Raw genomic sequence first — 25,970 nt, forward strand, 5'->3', positions numbered from 1 at the left:
CATATGTCTGGTGTTCATTCTCCTTTGCTCCAGGTGGTTTGAGACCAATTGATGTATCTTAGATAGCTGCTTGCTAGCGTTTAAGCCCCCAGATATCTCTCACCAAAGTGGGATACAGAATGTTTTCTTAGTACATTTTGTTATGCCAATTGACCTAGATGGCCCCTGAAGCAGTGGTCCTCAAACCCCAATCCCTGCTACTTTGGCCTTGAAAGTGTTTGGTTGTATTCAGGAAATTTCCTTGCTTTTGATTTAATCCAGTTGTGCGGACCTCTCCTGTATTTTATGTTGTCTTTCCCATCACCTAAATTAGTTCTAGTCTACTAACTATCTAGTTAGTGCGTACTTCCCTCCCGACACCCGTAACCATCAAAGAATATTTTCTTCTGTGTTTAAGCTTTTTCTAGATTTCTTATAGTAGCGGTCTCGTACAATATTTGTCCTTTTGCAACTGACTAATTTCACTCAGCATAATGTCTTCCAGATTCCTTCATATTATGAGATGTTTCATAGCATCATCACTGTTCTTTATTGTTGCTTGGTATTCCATTGTGTTACTACACCATAATTTATTCATCCATTCATCCACTGATGGGCACCTTGGTTGCTTCCATCTTTTTGCTGTTGTAAACAGTGCTGCAGTGAACATGGGTGTGTGTATATCCGTTAGTGTGAAAGCTCTTATTTCTCTAGGATATATTCCAAGAAGTGGGATTGCTGGATCATATGGTAGTTCTATTTCCAGTTTTTTAAAGAAGCGCCAAATGGATTTCTAAAGTGGTGGAACCATTTTACATTCCCACTAGCAGTGTGTAAGTGTTCCAGCCTCTCTACAACCTCTCCAACATTTATTATTTTGTGTTTTTTGGATTAATGCCAGCCTTGTTGGAGTTGTTGTTGTCTTGTTGGAGTAAGGTGGTACCTCATTATAGTTTCGATTTGCATTTCTCTTATGCCTAATGATTGTGAGCATTTCCTCATGTATGTTAGCCGCCTGAATGCCTTCTTTAGTGAAGTGCCTGTTCATATCCTTTGCCCATTATTTAATTGGGTTAGTTGTCTTTTTGTTGTTGAGTTTTTACAGTATCATGCAGATTTTAGAGATCAGACCCTGATGTTTGTCTTTATTGCCATAAACTGACCTCTGAGCGCTGCTTTTGCTGTGTTCAAAGGTTCTGGTAGGAAGTGTTTTCATTCTCATTTGATTCTATTAATTCCTTTTTTCCCCATCCTTAATTTCTTCTATAATCCAATCATTTTTGAGAAAAGCGTTGTTCAGTTTCCATATGTTTGATTTCTTTTCCCTGTTTTTTCTGTTATTGATTTCTAGTTTTATGGCTTTATGGTCAGGGAAGATGCTTTGTAATATTTCAATGTTTGGATTCTGTTAAGGCTTGCTTTATGACCTAATATGTGGTCTATTCTAGAGAATGTTCCATGTGCTTTGGAAAAAAAAGTATGCTTGTCTGCTGTTGTATGGAGTGTTCTGTATATGTCTATAAGATCAAATTGGCTGATTGTGGTATTTAGATCTTCCATGCCTTTACTGAGCTTCCTTCTGGATATTCTGTCTTTCACTAAAAGTGGTGTGTTGAAGCTTCCTACTATTATTGTGGAGCAATCTCACTTTTCAATGCTGTAAGAGTTTGTTTTATGTATCTTGAAGCCCTGTCATTGGGTGCATAAATATTTAATACGGTAATATCCTCCCGGTATATTTCCCTTTTAATCATTATATAGTGTCCTTCCTTATCCTTCGTGGTGGATTTAATTTTAAAGTCTATTTTGTCAGAAATTAGTATTGCCACTCCTGCTCTTTTTTGATTTTTGTTTGCTTGATATATTTTTTTCCATCCTTTTAGTTTTAGTCTGTGTGTGTCTTTAAGTCTAAGGTGTGTGTCTTGTAGGCTGCATATAGACAGATCTTGTTTTTTCATCCATTCTGTGGCTCTCTTCTCTTTATTGGTGCATTTAGTCCTTTTACATTCAGGGTGATTTTGGATAGGTATGAGTTTAGTGCTGTCATTTTGATGCCCTTTTTTGTGTTGTTGATAGTTTCTTTTTTCTACTTATTTTTTTGTGCTGAGCAATTTTTATTTTTAAATTGTGTTTTTCTCTTTTTCATTGTTGCTGATTTTGTTTTTGCTGAGTCTTTATGTTTTTCTTGTATTTTATTTTGATGAGTAGGATTGCTGGTCTCCTTTGTGGTTACCTTACTATTAACCCCTATTTTTCTAAGTTTAAACCAAACTTTTATCTCCCTATATTGCCTGGACATCATCTCCATATGAAAGTCTATGAGTACATTATTTAGTCCCTCTTTCTTGATGTAATGTTATCATCTTTTACATAATGACTTTGTTTTTTCCTTGTCTTGAGCAGTTTTCTTTTTTTTTAATGTTGATCTATTTTTGTGATTTTCCTGTCAGGCTTGATATCTTCTTTCTCTCTCCTGTATTCTGGTTTTGGGTTGTTATCTGGTGTTATTGATTTTGTAACCAGAGAACTCTTTTTAACACTTCTTGTAGTTTTGCTTTGGTTTTTCCAACTTCCCTAAACTTTCTGAGCAAGGCAGGGTCTGAAAACTTTCCCCCGAGGGTCTGTGAGGAAGGCATGGCCCTGTTCTCTAGAGCCCACAGGTGGGTAGGCTCTGCAGCCATACCCCATAGGCACCCAATGCTTTTAACTGTAAGAACTGGAGGCATCATTTATCCTTGGACCCCTGTCATGGGTGGTGAGGTGGCGCGGGTGGATCCACCAATCCTCAGGCCCCTCCATGTGGATATATGATGACCCTGTTTAATAGGCAGAGTGGTATCAAATGTCAAAAACCCTCTCCAGCTCACAGCTAAAACGGTTAAAGTCAGACCTCAAGCACCTATGCCCTTGAAATGTAACAATAAGAGTCTAGCTGCTGAAATGGAGCCACTTTGGACCATGCAGAGGTGAAAGACATTCAAAGTCTATGGACTGCTTGTGCCTGGACAGGAGCTACTTCTCATGTAAGTTCCCAGGTTAGGGGAGCCAGCAGATTATTTTTCCCCTATTTGTTAATTTGTTCCTTCTCCAAGGGCAGAAGAATGGCTCAGAGAGTACAGCAGGATCTATCTCAGGCCCAGGGAAATTGACTGTGACTGAAGCCGGCTCAGGGAAGAGGGAGGAGCAATCAGATAGATGGGAGAGCATTCTTTCAAAAGGGGGAGCTATTAGATCCACACAGTAATTTAGATGGAATCACTTATCTTGTGCTGACAGCCCTGTTTTTTCCCTGATCCCAGAGGCATGTGTAGATTCTGTGCCACTGGCTCAGCCCTGCCCTGGTCGCACCAGCGGATTGGGGCTGCGCCACTTTGCTCACCTTCTTTTGCTGAAGTAACCATGTCCCAAACGCTACCCCTAGCCCTGCCACAGTCATACCAGGGCGCTGGGGCTGCACCACTTCACTTGCCTTCTTCCGCTGAAGTAATCCTGTCCTGTACGCTGTCAGCCCCACTGCAGCTGTGCCAGGGGATAGGGACTGAGGGGTGCCAGTTCCCACCAAGTCAGGTCAGGCAACACCTCACTGCTTCTGCACCATCTCTCTCTCCCTCTGCTACTCAGTCTGATTTTTTAACTTTGCCTTTTATATTCAGGGTTCCTGGTTTGTTGTATATATAATTGATTCACTTGGTTTTTGGGGTCGTTGTTGCAAGAGGGACCACTGGAAGCATCTGACTACTCCATCATCTTGGCCCCGCCTAATGAAATCCAACTAATTTTTGTATGTTTATCTTGTATCCTGATACTCTGCTGAACTCTTCTATTACTTCTATCACTTTCAGTAGTTTTCTTGTGGATTCTTTAGGGTTTTCTGTGTATAAGACCATACCATCTGCACATAGAGATACTTTTGCTTCTTCCTTACCACTTTGGATTACCCTTTATTTCTTTTTCTAGCCTAATTGCTCTGGTTAGGACCTCCAGCACAAAATGAATAAGAGTGGTGATAAAGGGCATCCTTGTCTGGTTCCCGTTCTCAACATGTTGTTGAATTCTATTGGCTAGAATTTTGTTGAGGATTTTTACATCTAAGTTCATGAGGGATATTGGTCTGTGATTTTCTTTTTTTGTGGTGTCTTTACCTGGTTTTTGTATCAGGGATATGCTGGCTCCATAGAATTGAGTTTGGTAGTGTTCCATCCTTTTCTATGCTCTGAAATACCTTTAGTAGTGTTGGTGTTAACTCTTCTCTGAAAGTTTGGTAGAATTCTCAAGTGAAGCCATCAGGGCCAGGGCTTTTTCTGTTGGGAGTTTTCTTAATTACCTTTTCAATCTCGTATTATAGGTTTATTTAGTTGTTCTACTTCTGTTTGTGTTAGTTTAGGTTGGTAGTGTGTTTCCAAAAATTTGTCCATTTTCTCTAGGTTTCCAAATTTGTTAGAATACAGTTTTTCATAGTACCCTGTTATGATTCTTTTAATTTCAGTTGGGTCTGTCATCATATCTCCCATCTTGTTTCTTATTAGTTTTTTGCTTCTTCTCCTGTTTTTCTTTTGTCAGTTTGGCCAATGGTTTATTGATTTTGCTGATCTTTTCAAGGAACCAGATTTTGGTCTTGTTAATTACTTTAATTGTTCTTCTGCTCTCATTTAATTCTACTCTAATTTTTATTATCTGCTTTCTTCTTATGCCTGAGGGCTTCTTTGGTGCCCTCTTTCTTTTTGTTTGTGTTGTTTGGATAATTCTTTGATTTTAGCTCTTTCTTCTTTATGGATGTATGCATTTATTGCTATAAATTGACCTCCAAGTCCTGCTTTTGCTGTGTTCAAAGGTTCTGGTAGAAAGTGTTTTCATTCTCATTTGATTCTACAAATTTTATTCCATCCTTAATTTATTCTATAACCCAGTAGGTTTTGAGCAAGGTGTTGTTAAGTTTCCATGTATTATTTATTTATTTACCTTGCTCTTTCTGGTATTGAATTCTACATTTATGGCTTAATTGTCAGAAAAGAAGCTTTGCAATATTTTGATGTTTTGGATTCTGTTAAGGCTTGCTTTATGGCCTAATATGTGGTCTATTCTGAAGAATGTCCCCTGTGTGTTGGAAAAGAATCCTTGTCTGCTGTTGAGTGGAGTGTTCTGTATATGTTTATGAGGCCAAATTGCTTGATTGTGGCATTTAGATCTTGTCTTTATTGCGCTTCTTTTTGGATGTTCTGTCCTTCACCAAAAGGGGTGTGTTGAAGTCTCCTACTATTATTGTGGAGCTCTCTATCTCACTTTTCAATGCTGTTAGAGTTTGTTTTTTGTATCTTGAAGCCGTTTCGTTGTGTGCATATTTATTATGGTTATGTCCTCCTGGTGTAAAAAAACAGGCTGTTAGAGTTTGTTTTTTGTATCTTGAAGCCATTTCGTTGTGTGCATATTTATTATGGTTATGTCCTCCTGGTGTAAAAAAGCAGGTGTATTGACCCTTTATCATTATGTAGTGTTCTTCCTTATCCTTTGTGTTGGACTTATTTTAATGTCTATTTTGTCAGAAATTAGTATAGCCACTTCTGCTCTTTTTTGGTTGTTGTTTGCTTGATATATTTTTTTAGTTTGTGTCTTTAAGTCTAAGGTATGTCTCTTGTAGGCAGCATATAGATGGAGCGTTTCTTTTTTTTTTTTAGTCCATTCTGTCCTTCTCTGTCTCCTTTTGGTGCATTTAGTCCATTTACATTCAGCATAATTATTGATAGGTATGAGTTTAGTACTGTCATTTTGGTGTCTTTTTTTGTGTTTTGTTGAGTTTCATTTTTCCAGCTATTTTTTGGGCTGAGTAGTTTTTCTTTGTAAATTGTGTGTTCCTCTTTTTCATTGTTGTTATTTTTGTTTTTGCTGAGTCTTTATGTTTTTCCTGTATTTTATTTTGATGTATAGGATTGTTAGTCTCCTTTGTGGTTACCTTAATATTTACCCCTATTTTTCTAAGTTTAAACTAACTTGTATCATCCCTATATCACCTTGATTTCCTCTCCATTTGGAAGATCTATGATTACTGTATTTACTCCCTCTTTACTGATTTAATGTTGTCATCTTTTACATAATGACATTGCTGTTTCCCTGTTTTGAGTTTTTTTTTTTTTTTATCTTGATTTATTTTTGTGATTTCCCTATCTGGGTTGATATCTAGTTGCTGTCCTGAGTTCTAGTGTTGGTTTTATATCTGATATTATTGATTTTTTAACAAGGTAATTCCCTTTAGTATTTCTTGTAGTTTTGGTTTTTTTTTTTTTTTTTTTGCAAATTCCCTAAGCTTCTGTTTATCTGGAAATGTCCTAATTTCGCTTTCAAATTTGAGAGACAATTTTGCTGGATATATGATTCTTGGCTGGCAATTTTTCTTCTTTAATGCTTTCTATATGTCATCTCATTACCTTCTTGCCTGCATGGTTTCTGCTCAGTAGTGTGAGCTTATTCTTATTGAGTCTCCTTTGTTGGTGACTTTTCGCTTATCCCTGACGACTCTTAAAATTTTTCGTTATCTTTGATTTTGGCAAGTTTGATTATAATATGTCTTGGTCACTTTCTTTTGGGATCTATCTTTTACGGGATTTGATGAGCGTCTTGGATAGATATCCTTTTATCTTTCATGATATCAGGGAAGTTTTCTGCCAGCAAATCTACAATAATTCTCTCTGTATTTTCTGTTATCCCTCCCTTTTCTGGTACTTCAGGCACTTGTAGGTTATTCTTCTTGATATAGTCCCACATGATTCTTAGGGTTTCTTCATTTTTTTAAAACTCTTTTATCTGATTTTTCTGCAAATGTATTGTTGCCCAGTGTTTTATCTTTGATCTCGCTAATTCTGACTTCCATCTTCTCAATGCTGCTCTTGATTTTCTACTGAGTTGTCTAATTCTGAAATTTTATTGTTAATCTTCTGAATTTCTGATTGCTGTCTGTGGGTTCTTACAACCTATTAAATTTTTCATTATGTTCTTGAATAATCTTCTTGATTTCCTAGACTGCTTTAACTTTGTGTTCCTTGGCTTGTTCTGCATTTTGCATGATCTCCTTCCTGATGTCTTGAAGAGTTCTGTGCATTAATCTTTTGTATTCTACATCTGTTAATTCCAGGAATACATCTTCATCCAGAAGAGTCCTTGATTCTTTGTTTCGGGAGTTTGTTGGCGCAATCACGGTCTGCTTCTTTATGTGATTTGATATTAAGACAGTGTTTTATCCACCTGAGGGATGTAAGTTTTTTGACCCAGTTGTGAATCTAATGATAAAGTACTGTAAACTCTGCACCCATTTCTACTGTTTTGGGTTACTTGTCTTCATCCACCTTTCCTATACTGAATATATATTGAGTTGAATACCAGCCATTTGTTAGGATATTCAATATGCACACCTAGTTTTGTTATCCTTTGGGCAGGCAATCTTAAGAAATGCTGCAAAATGCTTTCCTGGAATTTTGCCTAGCTGGGCATGCAGAGATATGAGTTGTTACTTTTCCCTCAACCACTGGCATATGGATAGTCTCCCTCTTTTTCTCTGCCTCCCACCTCTTTCCATCTATATGGGTCTTGGGAGGCTCTGTGGAGAATTTTGTAGAATTTCTGGAAGACCTTTAGTGAATAGATAGATCTATGGAGTGGACAGAGAATGTTAATCAGGAAATCTGTTTTCTCTCTTGGAAGGGGTAATCCTGCCCATTAGAAAATTCAGAGAAATACCTTAATAATTAATTATTTTGTTTATGTGACAGATGCATAGAGGAAATACTTGACTGCAAGCTTTTAATCTATCAAAATGACCATTTAAACTATTCAAATGTTTTCAATACATTGAAATGTTAGGAAAAAATCAACAACAAAAAAAGAAGCATTTTCTGAGGGAAAGCATTCATTTTGCTCATACAATGGGCAAAACGATACTTATTTGCAGATGAAGAAAACCTTTGTCTCTGTAGTATTTTTGCACATTTATGAATGGCCCATTAAAAAAAAAAAACTCTCTCATGGTAATCAAAATACCTTCTCTCTCTCTTTTTTTTAATAAAGTTTTTTGCTTCTAGGTGTCCACTGTGACTAAATCCTTATCTGTAATAATGAAAATGCACTTGCTTGTTAAATGAGAAGGGTGCTTTGTCTTGATCTAAAGTCTCCGTCCCTGATTACACATCTTGTGCCTGTCGCAAGGAACTTATATTAAAGTAGAGCCTTATAGATGGGAAGGGCAAGCTTTATGAGTTACTGTAATGAGAAAAAGTAAATACTGAATGGATTCACAAGCCTACTGGACTCATTGACCATACTCTGGGAAAATCTCTAGGATGGGGATAGGGAAATGACAAGTGCTGAAAATAAACTACACATAAGGATTTTGTCTGACACTATACTAGATCATGTAGAAAGACCACAATATAAAATCCACAAAATATCACAATGAAGGATTGCAGGAGGTAGGTGTATTGAATAGAACTGAGGGAGGGGAAACATATAAGTAGCTGTTGGTTACTATGTTTTTAGCACAGCCCTGGTGGCGAAGTGGTTAAGAGCTTGGCTACTAACCAAAAGATTGGCAGTTCAAATAACCAGCTGCTCCTTGGAAACCCTATGGGGTAGTTGTATTCTGTCCTATAGGGCCACTATGAGTCAGAATTGACTCAATGGTGGTGGGTTTTTATGTGTATGTTTTTAGCTTTTTTTTTTTTTGGTGAGGGTTCATACAGCTTATTACATTATTATGTGTAACAAATTAACAAAAACGAAAATCAAACCCATTGCCATCGAGTTGAATTCCGACTCATAGTGACTCTATAGGAAAGAGTAGAACTGCCCCATAGGGTTTCCAAGGCTGTAAATCTTCACAGGAACAGGCTGCTACATCTTTTTCCTGCAGAATAGGTGGTGGGTTGAATCACTGACATTTTAGTTAGCAGCCAAGTGCTTAACCACTGTGTCACTAGGGTTCCTTAACAAATTAACTACTCAATCAAAAAATAAGAATACTATGTAACCTGGTAAAACCCGGTGCCGTTGAGTTGATTCCGACTCATAGCGACTCTATGAGAATAATAATAAAAAAAGAATACTATGTACAAAACATAAAGGAGATGGTTTCATAAACCAAAGAATATGATTATTCCAAGTCCATGAACCTGAGCACCTGAGAGTCTTTCTTAAGAAAGACTTGAAATTGAAGGAAAGCATGGAAGGAAGGAAGAAGGGGGGGTGAAAGGAGGAAGGGGGCAGGCAGGAAGGAAAAAAGAAGGGAGAAAATACATGTATCATTAATTTTTGCTGAAATGGAACTTCCTTGAACTTAAACCTGCATATAAACACATTATTTCACCATTCTATTATTTTTGGATTTTCAGGTATCAAATGCTAGGTTCAGTTAATTACCGTGACTGTGAACCAGATGGATGGACCAATGATATTCCTATATGTGAAGGTAGATGTGAAATTGTTTTAATGCATATTAAAATACCTAAACTATGAAATATTTTTCAAAATACACTACATTAAAATATCCTCAGAGTTTATGATTAAATTATTTCTTATTCAAAATTTTTATTTTTATGTTTTCAAGTACAATGCAGACTAGGTTTCTAGTCTTTTCATTGCTACATTGTTTTGCGTTTCAATTACCAAATATGAATACTGATCTAATAGTCAAGATATTAGAAATTAGGAAATCTAAAGCTCATTTTACTCTCCTTCTGGATTCTAGCCACTAAAAATGCATACAAGGATCACTATGTAAACAAAGGTCAGAATTACATCTTCATTAATGGGCAGACACTTATTCAATAAACAACCAACTGCAGAGATCTCTGGTAAAAGCTGAAGTAGAGAACATGATGTAGCTATATCTCCCTGCTTCCATGCCAAGGGAGAGTTTGTTGTGGTCTTGGTCTTACAGAAAAGAAACAGAAATAAGGAATAAGGGACAGCTCTGCCCTTTCTTACTCATCCATAGACCAAATGATGAAAAAGAAAACTGTAGATCCTGTTTTCAAGTTTGAGCTAGAATTCCCAATCTCTGCTTATCATGGAAATAAAAGACCAATCAGAAGTCTTTCCTAGTCCCATAGTGAGAAATGGAAAGAGAGAGAGAAGTCAGAGGGAAGCAAAGTGACCTCTCAAACAATCCTGTCTCAAAAAGAGAATGGAAGACTTTTCATCTATGGAAATGAAAGGAAGGGATAAATTCTTCATGCAGAGGTGCTCTAGAGTACATCTACATCAGAATCAACTGAGGTGCTTGTTAACTGAAATTCATAGCTACTAAAGGAGACCTATTTTATCAGCATTTCTGAAGGTGAGGGGATAAACCCACTGCCTTTGGGTTGATTCTAACTCATAGCGACCCTGTAGGACAGGGTAGAACTGGCCCATAAGGTTTCCAAGGCTGTAATCTTTACAGAAACAAACTGCCACATATTTCTCCAATGGTGTGGCTGGTGACTTCGAACTACTGACCTATCGATGAGCAGCCCAGCACTTAATCACTGTGCCACCACGGCTCCTTGGAGGTGAGAAGATAATGCCTAAAATTTACATTTTAACAAGCACCTCAGTCATTCTACTGTAAAATAAAGTTTGACTGCTATAACTTTAGGAAAGTTAGAAAATTTTAACTAAAATCAAAGGAAGTACTCAGATTACTTTGAACGTTGATATTGGAGAGGATACAAAAAATTAAGGACTATTTATCTATTGAAGTTAGTATGATAATAGAGGATGATTTTACACATTTTAGCAATACAGTGTTATATTGCTCTGGGGCACAAATGGTAATTTGTATATGACTATCCCAAGTTTTATATATTGCAATTATTTTGGAGACAATTGTTTGCTACTAAAAAATACAACTGACATTCAATGTAGGAACTTTTTTGTCCACTTCTGTAGAAAAAAATCAGAAGATAAACATACTAATTTTTTGTTACTTAGCAGCATGTCTCTTTTGTAAACAGTATATCAAATGCTTCTAAAAGATACATTTAAGTAATTTGCTCCAATCTCATCTTGCTTGTAAACACACACACACACACACACACAGGTGGTGCAATGCTTAAGTGCTCAGCTGCTAACCAAAAGGTCAGCAGTTCATACCCACCAGTCACTCTTCCAGAGAAAAGACCTGGAGATCTGCTCCCATAGGAAATCCTATGGTGCAATTCTACTCTGTCCTATAGGGTTGATATGAGTGGGAATCGACACAATAACAACAATGATACACACATGCACACACAAGTATCTTTGAAGTAAAGTTTTCCAATTATATTAGAAAAAGTTGTATTTATTTTTTCAGTTGTTAAGTGTTTACCAGTAACTGAACCAGAGAATGGGAGACTTATCAGTGGTGCATTGGAGCCAGACCAGGAATATTCTTTTGGACAAGTGGTACAGTTTCAATGTAATTCACGCTTCATGCTAGATGGGCCTAAAGAAATTCATTGTTCAGCAGATGGTACGTGGACTGGAAAAACACCAAAATGTGTGGGTAAGATACACTTATTCTTTATTTGATCTTTTGAATATTTTTAGCTTTTCTTATGAAAATATGCATTTGAATACATTGTCCATTATAAAGAAAGTAAATAATATAATAAGTGACTTTTATTGAGCAGGTACTTTTTCCCTGTAATTCATGTAAGTTCCAAACATGTGCTATCTTGTTTTACCTTCTAAACAATTCTTTGATTTATGTACTATTATCATCTCTGTTTTATATTTGAAGAAACTGAGGTCCAAAGATGTTAAATCACTGTTCTAAACTGCTAAGACAGAAATGGTAGAATTAAGATTCAAACCTAGGTTATTTGACACCAAAGTCCATGCTCTTAACCATAAGTACAGTGTACTTGCCTCTTACAGACTGAAATAGAATGCTAAGCATTTCTGCTTTAAGATGCATTATTATAATATTGGCCTCAGAAATACTTTTTTTTTTATTTTAAGAAGGGTGAATTTAATATTTATTTCTACTGATGCATTATTATGACATTCTGTTTTTTAATAATACTTCTAGGTAGTGGGTCTGTTTCATGTTTGCTATATTTGCATTGTGAGTTTAATATAAGTATTAGATGAACAAAATTGAATCCACTAAATGAATCTTTGTCTTTTAAAAATAATTCTGTAGCAAATTGTAAGCCAAGATTTCTTTAGTTGTAATACTGCTGACCTATGACCAATCTGATGATTTTGGCTTTTGTAATGAAACATTGTGTTCCATTTGCTTGACTTAGCACTATACTTAATTCTACCAATACTTTGGCAGAAATTTCTGCAATTTTTATTTTTTAATGTCATCCAAAATTTCCAAATTCTTTAGACTTACATAGCCTAGTCTACCCCACAGTGAGATCCATGCAGAAGCATTCCTCGTCTTAGGAACTCTTTCTAATAAAACTAGCTTTTAGAGTCAATGATGATAAACTAATATTTATATTCAGCACAGTAAATAATGCATATTCTAGAGGTTCATGAAAAGAGTTTATATTTGTGCAACTGGATGTCTATGGCTAGTGAAACCTTCCTGGAATTGCAGATGCTCAAGAAAAGACTTAAAGGATGAATGGGGATATTTTAGAAGTTGAGAATGGGAAGTGTACACCGTGGGGAGGAAGATGCAAATGCAGTGAGGCTTATGCTTATTGGTCATCCATTGTTCCTCGGGGGGCCCTAGTGTAGGACACAAGTAGGGAGAAGTCAGTGTTGGATTGTAGATAGGCCAGTGCAAGGTTCTGAGGTGCTATATACATGACCCTGAAGAATTTGGCTCTTATTCAGCCTGTTTCGGGGATCAGTGAAAGATGGTAAGTGGAGCCACAGAGTGACCAGATGAAAGATCAGTAAGTTATACACTAGGAAAATGGATTAGAAAGATTGGAGATAAAGCAAGCCAGTTAACATTACAATAACCCCACAGGAAAAAAAAAAAATGTTTGAGAGAAGATGGCATTAAAGATGATGGCCAGGTTCTTATGGACAGAAAAACTGGATGGGCGGTGAACCTACAAAAGCAAAAAATCAGTTACTTTTCAGAAACACAATGACGAGGAGTTAATTTCATTGACAAAGTGTTCAGTCCATAATTACTTTGTAACTGATAACTAGAAAATGTGTGACTTTTGTTCACTTAGTGAAAATACCTATCACAGTAACCATGCATCTTATTCATACATTTGAAGAATGTTATTGGCTACCATTTATTTAAAGAATACTAACCAATCTTCAAATAAAATTATCGAAATTAATTAATCAAAATTTTAATGTCCTTTGGAAATGTATGTTAAGAATAATAGATAAATCATTCATCAAGTCAAAACAAAACTTTTGTTTAGTTGGGTGATTTATGTAATGAAACAAAAGTTGTGTTTTTAAATGACTATGTTATGTCTTGGCCACAGCCCTTTAATTCATAATTAGCATTTTGAAATTTGCTCTTTTCTCTTTAGAAATTTCTTGCAAATTACAAGAAATTATAAATGGATATGCTGTATCTCCAGACAAAATTTTCAAGGAGAATGAGCGATTTCAATATAAATGTAACCCGGGTTTTGAATACAGTGAAAGAGGAGATGCTATATGCACCCAAAACGGATGGAGTCCAACTCCTTCATGTAAAGGTAATGTAATTTCTTTTCTATGTCTTTTGTTATGTACTTTAATTAATCATTTAAATTCATATCATCTTTTTACATAAGCAATCTATTTTTTCTCCCAAGTGGAATATTACATTCTATAAATCAAATCAAACCAAACCCATTCCTGTCAAGTTGATTCCAACTCGTAGTGATCCTATAGGACAGAGCAGAACTGCCCCATACAGTTTCCAAGGAGCACCTGGTAGATTCGAACCGCTGACCTTTTTGTTAGCAGATGTAGCTCTTAACCACTATATCACCAGGGTTTCTGTTAAGTTCTATAGGGGTCAACTATTTTAGAATAAAGATCTTATCTCAGAAGAACAAGACATAGAATTTTATGTTTGCAAGGTCTATTTTGAAATCAACTTGTAAGAGTCTGTCACTCTGAAAATAGAAATAAACAGAGCTAGGAGCTTTTAATACTTAATGAAGTAGTTGGTTCATTATAAAAAATACACCTTGAGCCAGGACTATAGCAAGCTAATTTCTATGAAATAAACAATTCTTAAATAATTGCTTTATGTCCTCTAAGTATTCAACTTTTGCTTTAGAAAGTAAATTTTGTTGATATCAAATCAGGAAGCCTTTAATGAATTAATTAGAAGAAGATGACTAGGGTAGGAGTCTACTGGGGGGAGGAAGATGTAAATGGAGATTTTAATTAAAAACAAGCTTAATCTTAATCAACAGTGGTGTTGTTGTTTTTTGGTGCCATCGAGTCGGTTCCAACTCATAGCGACCGTATGTACAATAGAACGAAACACTGCCCAGTCCTATGCCATCCTCACCGTCATTGTTATACTTAAGCCCATTGTTGCAGCCTCTGTGTCAATCCATCTCATTGAAGGTTTCCCTTTTTTTTTTTTTGCTGACCCTCTACTTTACCAAGCATGATGTCCTTCTCCAGGGGCCGATCCCTCCTGACAATGTGTCCAAAGTATGTGAGGTGTAGTCTCGCCAACCTTGCTTCTAAGGAGCTTTCTGGTTATAGTTCTTCCAAGACAGATTTGTTCATTCTTTTGACAGTCCGTGGTCTATTCAATATTCTTCTCCAACACCACAAATCAAAGGCATCAATTCTTCTGTCTTCTTTACTCACCATCCAGCTTTCACATGCATAGAAGGTGATTGAAAACATAGCTTGGGTCAGGTGCACCTTGGTGTTCAAGGTGATGTCTTTGCTTTTCAACACTTTAAAAATGACATTTGCAGCAGATTTTCCTAACGCAACGCGTCTTTTGATTTCTTGACTACTGCTTCCATGGGTGTTGATTGTGGGTCCAAGTAAAATGAAATCCTTGATCACTTCAATCTTTCCCCTGTTTATCATGATGTTGCTTATTGGTCCAGTTGTGAGGATTTTTGTTTTATGTTGAGGTGTAATCCATACTGAAGGCTGTGGCGTTTGATCTTCATCAGTAAGTGTTTCAAGTCCTCTTTACTTTCAGCAGGCAAAGTTGGGTCATCTGCGTAACACAGATTATTAATGAGTCTTCCTCCAATCCTGATGCCCCTTTCTTCTTCATATGGTCCAGCTTCTTGGATTATTTGCTCGGCATACAGATTGAGTAGGCATGGTGAAAGGGTACAACCCTGACACAAACCTTTCCTGACTTTAAACCATGCAGTATCCCCTTGTTCTGTTCAAACAACTGCTTCTTGATCTATGTGCAGGTTCCTCATGAGCACAATTGAATGTTCTGGAGTTCCCATTCTTCGTAATGTTATGCATAATTTGTTATGATCCACACAGTCGAATGCCTTTGCATAGTCAAAACACATGTAAACATCTTTCTGGTATTCTCTGCTTTCAACTAGGATCCATCTGACATCAGCAATGATATCGCTGGTTCTGTGTCCTCTTCTGAATCTGGCTTGAATTTCTGGCAATTCACTGTTGACATAGTGCTACAGCCACTTTTGAATGACTTTCAGCAAAATTTTTCTTATGTGTGATATTAATGATATTGTTCAATAATTTCTGCATTCAGCTGGATCGCCTTTCTTGGGGATAGGCACAAATATGGATCTCTTCTGGTCAGTTGGCCAGGAAGCTGCCTTCCAAATTTCTTGGCATAGACAAGTGAGTACTTCCAGTGCTGCATCCATTTGTTAAAACATCTCAATTGGTATTCCATCAATTCCTGCAGCCTCGTTTTTGTGCCAATGCCTTCAGTGCAGGTTGGACTTTTTCCTTTAGTACATTGGTTCCTGCTCCTATGGTACCTCCTGAAATGGTTGAATATCAACCAGTTCTTTTCGGTATAGTGACTGCGTATTCCTCCCATCTTCTTTTGATGCTTCCTGAGTCATTTAATATTTTCCCTATAGAATCCTTCAATACTGCAACTTGAGGCTTTGCACATGTCATTATAGTACTTTATTTTGTCTTCTTGAGCTGCCCTTTGAAATCTTTTGTTCAGCTCTTTTAGTTCATCATTTCTTCCTTTTGCTTTAACTATTCGACATTCAAGAGGAAGTTTCAGAGTCTCTTCTGACATCTGTTTTGGTCTTTTCTCTCTTTCCTGTCTTTTAAATGACATCTTGCTTTCTTCATGTATGATGTTCTTGATCTCATTCCACAACTCGTCTGGTCTTTGGTCATTAGTGTTCAATGCATCAAACCTGTTCTTGAGAAGGTCTCTAAATTAAAGTGAGATATACTAAAGGTCGTACGTTGGCTCTCGTCGACTTATTCTAAATGTCTTCAGTTTCAACTGAATTTGCATATGAGCAATTGATGGTCTGTTCCGCAGTTGCCCCCAGCCTTGTCCTGACTGATGATATTGAGCTTTTCCATCATCTCTTCCCACAGATGTATTTGATTTGATTCTTATGTATTTCATCTGGTGAGGTCCATGTGTATAGACACCATTTATGTTGGTGAAAAAAGGTATTTGCAATGAAGAAGTCGTTGGTCTTGCAAAATTCTATTATGCAATCTCTGGCATCGTTTCTATCGCCAAGGCCATATTTTCCAACTACCGATTCTTCTTTGTTTCCAACTTTCGTATTCCAATCACCAGTAATTATCAATGCATCCTGATTGCATGTTCAATCAATTTCAGGCTGCAGAAATTGGTAAAAATCTTCAGTTTCTTTATCTTTGGCCTTAGCAGTTGGAGTGCAATTTTGAATAGTAGTGGTATTAACTGGTCTTCTTTGTAGGCATATGGATGTTATCCTGTCACTGACAGTGTTGTACTTCAGGATGGATCTTGAAATGTTCTTTTTGACGATGAATGCAACACAACTCCTCTTCGAGTTGTTTCCAGCATAGTAGGCCACATGATCATCCAATTAAAAATGGCCAATATCAGTCCATTTCAGTTCACTAATGCCTAGCATACCAATCTTTATGTGTCCCATTTCATTTTTGACAACTTCCAATTTTCCTAGATTCATAGTTTGTACATTCCACGTTCCAATTATTAGTGGATGTTTGCAGCTGTTTCTTCTCATTTTGAGTCAAGCCAAATCAGCAAATGAAGGTCCCAAAAGCTTGATTCCGTCCATGTCATTAAGGTCAACTCTACTTTGAGGAGGCAGTTCTTCCCCAGTTGTCTTTTGAGTGCCTTCCAACCTGAGGGGCTCTTCTTCCAGCACTATATCAAACAATGTTCTGCTAGTATTCATAAGGTTTTCACCAGCTAAATCTTTTCAGAAGTAGACTGCTGGGTCCTTCTTCCTAGGCTGTCTTAGCCTGGAAGCCCAGCTGAAACCTGTCTACCATGGGCGACACTGCTGGTATTTGAACACCTGTGGCATAGCTTCCAGCATCACAGAAACATGCAAGTCCACACAGTATGACAAATGGACAGGCACATGGCGGGGGGGAACAGTGATGTAAGTGTATAAAATAATCTACCTTTTCTGGACTCCACGATGGAAGGGTGTTGTACACCACCAAAGAGTTTATCTCAACTGTTCTTTGTCCACCAAAAATTATGTCTGGAATATAGTGTTCCTATCAGCATATTGCTTTTTAAAAAGAATGGTTTAAACCATCATGACCTGGATTAGAGCATATAGATAGTTGAAGAATTTTTAAGAAATCATACCATAAGAAGAAGAGAAAGAAGACAGAGCTATAAGATGATGATATTCTTGAGATACTTGGAAACATTTTTTGAAAAGGAGTGAGTTAGCATTTGATGAGGGTTGCCATGGTGAGTGAGACAAACAACAGTGTTCTCCAATATGGAATCACAGGACAGACAGAAGGCTGCTGTGATGGTAATTAAGAGTAAAAAGGGTATGTGGCAGTAGATGAAATAGTTGTGGTTAAGTGCTATCGAGTCAGCTCCAAATCATAACGGCCTTATGTATAAAGAATAAAACATTGCCAGGTCCTGCACCATCCTCACATTCATTGCTATGTTTGAGTCCATTATTGGCAGCCATTGTGCCAGTCCATCTTATTGAGGGCTTCTGTCTTTTCTGCTCACCCTCTGCTTTACCAACCGTCATGTCCATTTCCAGTAATTGGTCTGTCCTGATGTTGTGGCCAAAGTAACGGAGAGGAAGTCTCTCCATCCCTACTTTTAAGGAGCATTCTGGCTGTATTTCTTCAAGGACAGATTTGTTCATTCTTGTGGCATTCCATGATATATTAAAAATTCTTTCCATTCACCACAATTTGAATGCATTAATTCTTCTTTAGTCTTAGTTCTTTATTGTCCATATTCACATGCTTATGAGGTGATTGAAAATACCATGGCTTTGGTAAGTTGTACGTTAGTCATCACAATGACATCTTTGATTTTTAGAACTTTAAAGAGATCTTTTGCCACAGATTCACCCAGTGCAATATGTCATTTGATTTCTTGATTTCTGCTCCTATGGGCATTGATTGTTGATTCAAGAAGAATGAAATTCTTGACAACTGCAAATTCCTTGCCATTTATTATGATATTGTTTATTGGTCCAGTCATAAGGATTTTCATTTTCTTTAGGATCAGTTGTAATCCGTACTGAAGGTTGTAGTCTTTTACCTTCATCATAACAAAAGATGAAATAGATAAGCTCTAAAAAGTAAGTAGAATAAAGGAAGAGGAGCCAAATAAATAAAGTGATGTTTTGAGAAGGAAGAGAAGCAAGAGAAGATAATATTAGCTATTAGAGAACTTCAAGAAATCAGTGATCAACAGTCTCAAATATTACAGAGAAATTCATCTGTTCAGTTCAACAAATAACTAAGGAGTCCCTATTACATACCAATCAATGGAATATAAAGGATTTTTTTAATTGGAAACTGGAGAACATTTGTGATTTTTCTCAGAGTAGTGCCAGTGCATGGAGGTTTTAGAAGCCAGATAGCAATGGGTTGAAGAATTAATGGAAGGAAAGAAAGTGGAGATAGTAATCATAAAATGGTATTTCGAGGATCTTGTTTGTGAAAAAACGGAAGAATGTAGCATATTAGCTAAACTGGAACAAAAGGTTGAGAGACTTTAAAATAGGAGAATCTTGCATACTCATATGAGAGAGGGTGGTTGACAACGTAAGAGAGAGGAAAGGAATAAACAATTGTTTAGGATCCATGGGGAAACGCAAGCTCTGAAGTTGAGAAGCTACCCAAATTGAAAGAAACACCTTATTATCTAAGACTTAACAAAAGGTTTAAGCATGAAATAGATACAACTGAAGTTGAAGGAATTTTAGAAACAAATGAAGGGAAATCACAACTGATTGCCTCAATTGTTTTCTGTGAACACAAGGACTTCATCTGTTGATGAAGGAGCAATTGGACTAGGTAGCTTGAGAAAAGTGAGGAGACTATGGGACAGTTCCTTTAGAAAAAAAAAGAGGAAGTAAATTAAGGATATATAAATGGGCGGTGTTGAGCCGTGTTGAGTTTCTACCACAGGTTTTTAGTTAAAATTACAACATGGCAGCAATAAAGATGGTCATGTGGCTTTTCTACAATGATACTTTAAAAGGAATGATATTTTATTAGAAAAGGGAGCTTGAAAAGTTTACCCATTGCTAAGATTAGCAGAGTTGATGGAGAAGAATGAGAAGGAGCTTTACCAATTGACTAGGTCAGGGAATAGCAATTAATTACAATAGATTGTTCCCTTTTTTGTATATAAAGTTTAGCTGGAATACAGCCATAGCCATTTGTTTATGTATTGTCTTTCTTTCCATGTGTCTGGAAGGAGGAGAACCAGAATACTTGTAAATAGTCCTTTAGACAACTATAGAAGCCAAGAAAGTGAAGACAGTGGAAAGAATACTTGAAGTGATATATGAGATCATTGCTAGATATGAGATGTCATAAAGTGTGTGATCGTCTTGGAGAAATAGAAGGATCATGAGTCCAAGCGGCACACATACATCGGTTAACAAATATAACCGAGCGATGTATAAGTAATAAACCAGGAAGGATATGAGGCTGTGCTCGTTTTTATGTTTTTTTTTTTTTTTTGATGAACTAAGGATAAATAAATAACCTCTACTTTTTAATTTTCACGAATTACATCATGTTTCTCTTCAGAAGTCACATGTAATCCTCCTTATATTGCAAATGGTTACTACACACCTGAAAGGATTAAACACAGAAGTGAGGATAAAATCAGCTACACGTGTAAAAATGGCTTTTATCCTGCAACCAGGGGAAATACGGCAATATGTACTAGCAATGGCTGGGTACCTACACCAAGATGTAGCTGTAAGTTCCATTCATGTCTTGATCTAATTTATAAAATATGAAATGACTTTCTACTAAAAAAAAAAAAAAAGACAATAAAAGCAAATTGTTTTCTTATTGTGTACGTAAATTAGAACATTTTTAGGATTCTTTGCCTTTCAAAGTAGGCATTTCTAAGTATAATCAAAAGGACATTTTTGTATGTTAAATACTTTTAACTGTTTAAAATAATTTTTTTTCTCTAAATAATATAATTCTCCCAATACCTGAATTAAAGCATTAAGGAATAATAGTACCCCCTGACACCTAGTATATTAGTTACCTATTGCTCTGCAACAAATTTCTCCAAAAACATATTGACTTTAAAAAAAAACACAAAAACTTTATTATCTTACAATTTCTATGGGTCAGGATTTTGAGAGTGGCTTAGCCGAGTTGTTCTGAGCCAGACTGTCTTTTTTTGATTGCAATATGTTGACCAGGGCTGCAATCATCTGAAGGCTTGACTGGGCCGGAGTCTCTGGTTCCAAGATGGCTCACTCAACATGGCTTTTTGGAGGAGGAATCAGTTTCTTGCCACATGAGACTCCCCATAAATCGTTTGAATGGCAGCTGAATTTTCTCAGAGCTAGTGATTTGAAAGAGAAGAAAATCTCGTTGCCTTTTATGACCCATTGTCACTTCAGCCATATCATTTTTGGAAGTGAGTCACTAAGTCCCGCCCACACTTAAGTAGAGAGAAATTAGACTCCGCCATTGGGAGGAAAGAGTGTTGAAGAAATGGAACTTTTTTTTTTAATAAGTCATTACATATAGCAAACCACCGCTCAACAAAGTATTTTCTTTCTGAGGATGCTTCCTTTGACCTTTTCCAAGTTTTTTAGGCCTCTGCTATCACATTTCTTTGTCTCTGTCTTACAGTACATTGGAAAGGCAGACTACACTTACAGTGGATATTCCATGAAAACAGAAGTAATGATACAAATGATAAGCCAATTAACTTAGTGTTAATACAGACATAATTCAGAAACAAATTATCAAAAGTCTAAGTCCCTCAAACAGGAAACTATTATAACTATGAAACAGATTCAAATAAGCATAAGAATTAGAAGAAAAAATTGAGTAATTTTTATGGTTTATTTATGAAAATGATAGCCTAGCCCAGCCCAACTGCATATGGATCAACTGAGGCCAAATTATATCTGGACTTCAGCCAGGGACCTTCTGGAATTCTTGTGAACAACATGGAAAAATTGACTAATTTATCAGATATTTTGATTTTTCCTTAAACAGTATTACTCGAAGATCAGATGCAGTGCTCCATTCTCATACTTGGTCCATTTGTGTCATTAAATAGTCCTAACAGTTTAGCAGAAATGCAATACAAATTCACAAGTGGAATGACACAGGGAAGATGATAGTGAATCTGAATTATAATAGATTAGCCATTCAAAAAGAATGCTGTGTGCTAGGTTGAATCTAATAAGATGAATTTTAGCAGTGACAAATAACTATAAGATCCTGGACTTATGTGAAAGGAATCAACTACACTTATACAGACTTATTAGCAACAGGTATAAAAATTAGTATTTTAATTAATTTTAAGATCAGCTTGAGTCAGCGCTGTGATGTAACAGCACCGTAATGGAAATGCTAATGAGATCACAACCTGCACTGGTAGACATGTAAGAAGTGGAAAGAGTCTGCTTTTAGCCCTGTCAGTCTCAATGCTTGTCAGACTGTATATGGAGTATTATATTTACTTCACGGAAACACCCTGTAAAGGATAAAAACAGACTCAAATGTGCCCAAATGAGAGAGAATTAGGTAGCAGCTCAGGCCTGTGATAATAATGATACCACTTTTGATTATGCATCCTTTTTGTACCTTTTGAATAGAAACCCCGGTGGACTATTGTATTTGTTCATATCCTATGAAGCACCATAATGAGATGGATAACCACACTTGTTCTGAGGTCTGACCACAAGGGTTTAAATCTCAGCTCTACAATTTAATGGGCAATTTCATTGAGTAATTAAGACTCAGATTCTTCAAATCAAAAGACTCAAGGTTGTTCAAGACAGAATTGGCAAGCCTTGATATATCATGATAAAAAGTGCGAAAGCCAGGTGTTTTAGGAAAAAATTTCAAATCAGTAAAAAGTGGTGGAGAAAAGAAAACCTTGAATATATCTAGTAAGAAATGAGACTAATATTAGCATTTTAATCTGCAACATGAGAATCTACAAAACATAGGGAAAATTGTAATAATTCTAAGGGAAATGGACTATAAGCTCAGATTTAATACCTAGAGAAAGTATCATGTACACAATTCTGGTTAAAAAAAGACATTTAGCATATGCACGCCTTCCAAGATTTTATCCATATAACACATCTGTAGAAACTTCTTCAGAAAATTCTTTAACCAAATGTGAAAAAGACCAGGTCATTGAACTCCAGTCAGGACGGATGAAGATGATTAAGAATAGCTGAGCATTGTGTGTACAGGCTTTTAAAAAATATTTCCTAAAGTTTCTTAAAACAGGAGAATCATTTCATGGAAGAAATTATTTCTAGCCTGGTATTAAAAGTACTAAGTTGTCTTTATAATATCGTATAAAAATGGCAGAATTGAGCTGGAGCCAGCTTGGTGCTGTAGAGAGAAACACCAGGCAGTCCTTCCACAGCAAAGACCCAAAAAACTAAATAAAACAGAGACAAACATCAATCCTGGAACACTAACCATTAAATGAAGAGATAAAGAACTCAACAAAGCACCAAATGGAATGAGAAACTGACAGAGAACAGAAACGGAACAGAGATATGAAGTGGAGAACCCCTATCAGCTAACGAAGCATAGATTCACCATCTTTGACTCCTGATGGAGATTGGTGGACAGGGAGCATGGGAAAGCAGCTTGATGGAACTCCCAGCAGGAGACAGAGCACCTGGTAACCAGAGTTACACGTTTTTCCATCTCCCACCCTTCTTCCCCCTGCCTGGCCTCTGACACATTTTGGATGGCTACAGTTGCCAGGCCAGGGAGGCGCTGGCTCCATGCAGCTTGGATTCACCCGACCCACATGAACCGGCCCCTTCAGTGCCATTTCTTTGTTGTTGCTTTTTGGGGGTTCTTTTGGTTTCTTCCCTTTCTCTTACCTCCTTCCCTTCCTTTCTCTCAAACACCTGGCTCCATATGCCACCTTTGCTTCTTCTTGACAGGCTGTGAAGCACTGCTCAGCTGAGGAGCTGCTTCCCTGGTCTGTATCACCACACTGGGGGGATCCCTGGGGCCATTTTTTTTTTCTTTTTTCCTTCTTATTTTTCTTTGTTTTTCAGTTTCTCATCTCTCTCTCTCTACTTACTTTCTTTTCCTGTCTCCCAAATACCCGGCACTGTGTGCCATCTCTGCCCCTTCTAGACTGGCTGTACTACTAGACTGGCTATACCGCATGGCTTGGGAGCCACTTCCCCGGTCTGGGCCACTACACCAGTGAAATCCCTGGGGTCATTTTTTTCTTTTTCTTCATTTCTCTGTTTCTCATCTCTCTTTACTTTTCTTTCTCCTGAACACCTGGCGACACGTGCCATCTCTGCTCCTACTAGACTGGCTATGCTATGCCGTGCAGCTGGGAACCACTTCCCTGGTCCACGCCACCACACCAGTGGGCTCTCTCAGGGCATCTTTTCTTCCTTCCTTCCTTCCTTCCTTCCTTCCTTCCTTCCTTCCTTCCTTCCTTCCTTCCTTCCTTCCTTCCTTCCTTCCTTCCTTCCTTCCTCCCTCCCTCCCTCCCTCCCTCCCTCCCTCCCTCCCTCCCTCCCTTCCTTCTTTCCTTCCTTCCTTCCTCTCTTTCTCTCTCCCTCCCTTCCTTCTTTCTTTCTCTCTCTCTCTCTTTCTTTCTTTCTCTCTCTTCTCAATTTCTTGGCTCCGTCTACCTTACTTTCTTACTCTTCTCCTGAACACCTTGCGTTGTGTGCCATCTCTGCTCCTTCTTGACAGGCTCTGTAGCACCGCTCAGCTGGGGGCTCCCTGGAGGCATTTTTCTTTCTCTCTTTTTTTCATGGTTTCTTACCTCTTTCTACCTCCCCTCCTTATCCTTCTCCCGAACACATGGCACCGTGTGCCAGCTGCACTCCACTCCACTCCATTCCACTTCACTCCTGCAGCACCATTTGGCTAGGAACCCACCTCTGGTGGTCTCTCTTGCAGAGTTCTACCAAACATTCAGATAAGAGCTTACACCAGTACTACTCAAACTATTTCAGAACATAGAAAAGGAAGAGATACTTCTGAATTCATTCTGTGAAGCCAGCATAACCCTGATACCAAAACCAGGCAAAGGCACCACCAAAAAATAAAAACAAAAAAATTACAGACCAATATCTTTCATGAATATAGATGCAAAAATTTCAATGAAATTCTAGCCAGTAGATTTCAGCATCATATCAAAAATATATATATATACCATGACCAAATGGGATTCATACCAGGTATGCAAAGACGGTTCAACACTACAAAATCAATTAACATAGTCCGCCACAGAAATAAAATAAAAGAATTACACAATCATCTCAATCAATGCAGAAAAGCCTGATAAAAACTTTCAATAAAATAGGTATAGAATGAAAATTCCTCAACATAATAAAGGGCATGTATACAAAACCAATGGTCAACACCATTCTAAATGGAGAGAGGCTGAAAACATTCCCCTCAAGAATAGGAATGAGACAAGAATGCCCTTTATCACTACTGCTATTTAACATTGTGCTGGAAGTCTTGGCTAGAGCAATAAGAAAAGAATAGAAAAAGAAATAAGAGCATCCAAATTGGTAATGAAGAAATAAAACTGTTCTTATTTGCAGAAGATACAATACTATACATAGAAAACCCAAAACACTTCACTAGAAAACTATGGGAATTAATAAAAAGATTCAGCAGAGGAGCAGGATACAAGATAAACACAAAAATCAGTTGGATTCCTATACACCAATAAAGAGAACAAAGAAAAGGAAATCAGGAAAACAATACCATTTATAATAATAAAAAAAATTTATAATAACCCATCAAAAATTAAAATACTCAGGAATAAATCTAACCAAGGATGTAAAAGACCTATACAAAGAATACTACAAACACTACCATAAGAAACCAAAAGAGATCTACATAAATGGAAAAACATACCATAGTCATGGATAGGTGGACTCAACATTGTGAAAATGACAATTCTACAAAAGCAATCTACAAATACAATGCAATCCCAATGCAAATACCAACAATATTCTTTAAAGAAACAGAAAATCTAATCATTAATTTTATATAGAAAGGAAAGAGGCCCGGGTAAGTAGAGCACAATTTAAGAAGAAGAATAAAGTAGAAGGACCCCCACTACCTGACCTCAGAGCCTACTGTACAACTATGGTATTTGAAACCGCCTGGTACTGGTACAAAGACAGATACATTAACCAACTGAACAGAATTGAGAACCCAGATGTGAATCCATCCAGCTATGGCCTCCTGATCTTCAGCAAGGGCCCAAAGTACAGCAAAGGGGGGAAATTCACTTTTTTAAACAAACAGTGATGAAAAACTGGATGTTCATCTGCAAAAAAATGAAACAGGACCCATACTTTACACCATACACAAAAACTAATTTAAAATGGATCAAAGACCTAAATATAAAA

The 25,970-nt window shown here is 37.1% G+C and overlaps 1 protein-coding gene across 3 annotated transcripts in view; it reads left to right on the forward strand.

Annotated features, from left to right (window-relative positions):
- CFH (complement factor H) overlaps window positions 1-25,970 on the forward strand; it is a 115,325-nt gene that overhangs the window by 24,223 nt on the left and 65,132 nt on the right. For all 3 annotated transcript variants that reach the window (XM_049868192.1, XM_049868191.1, XM_049868193.1), the window contains exons 4-7: window positions 9,351-9,427; window positions 11,294-11,485; window positions 13,446-13,616; window positions 20,137-20,310. In XM_049868192.1, coding sequence (XP_049724149.1) covers window positions 9,351-9,427; window positions 11,294-11,485; window positions 13,446-13,616; window positions 20,137-20,310 — 614 coding nt within the window. The remainder of the gene's footprint in view (window positions 1-9,350; window positions 9,428-11,293; window positions 11,486-13,445; window positions 13,617-20,136; window positions 20,311-25,970) is intronic.

This window comes from Elephas maximus, chromosome 24 (genome assembly GCF_024166365.1).
Source record: "Elephas maximus indicus isolate mEleMax1 chromosome 24, mEleMax1 primary haplotype, whole genome shotgun sequence".
NCBI classification, from domain to species: domain Eukaryota; kingdom Metazoa; phylum Chordata; class Mammalia; order Proboscidea; family Elephantidae; genus Elephas; species Elephas maximus.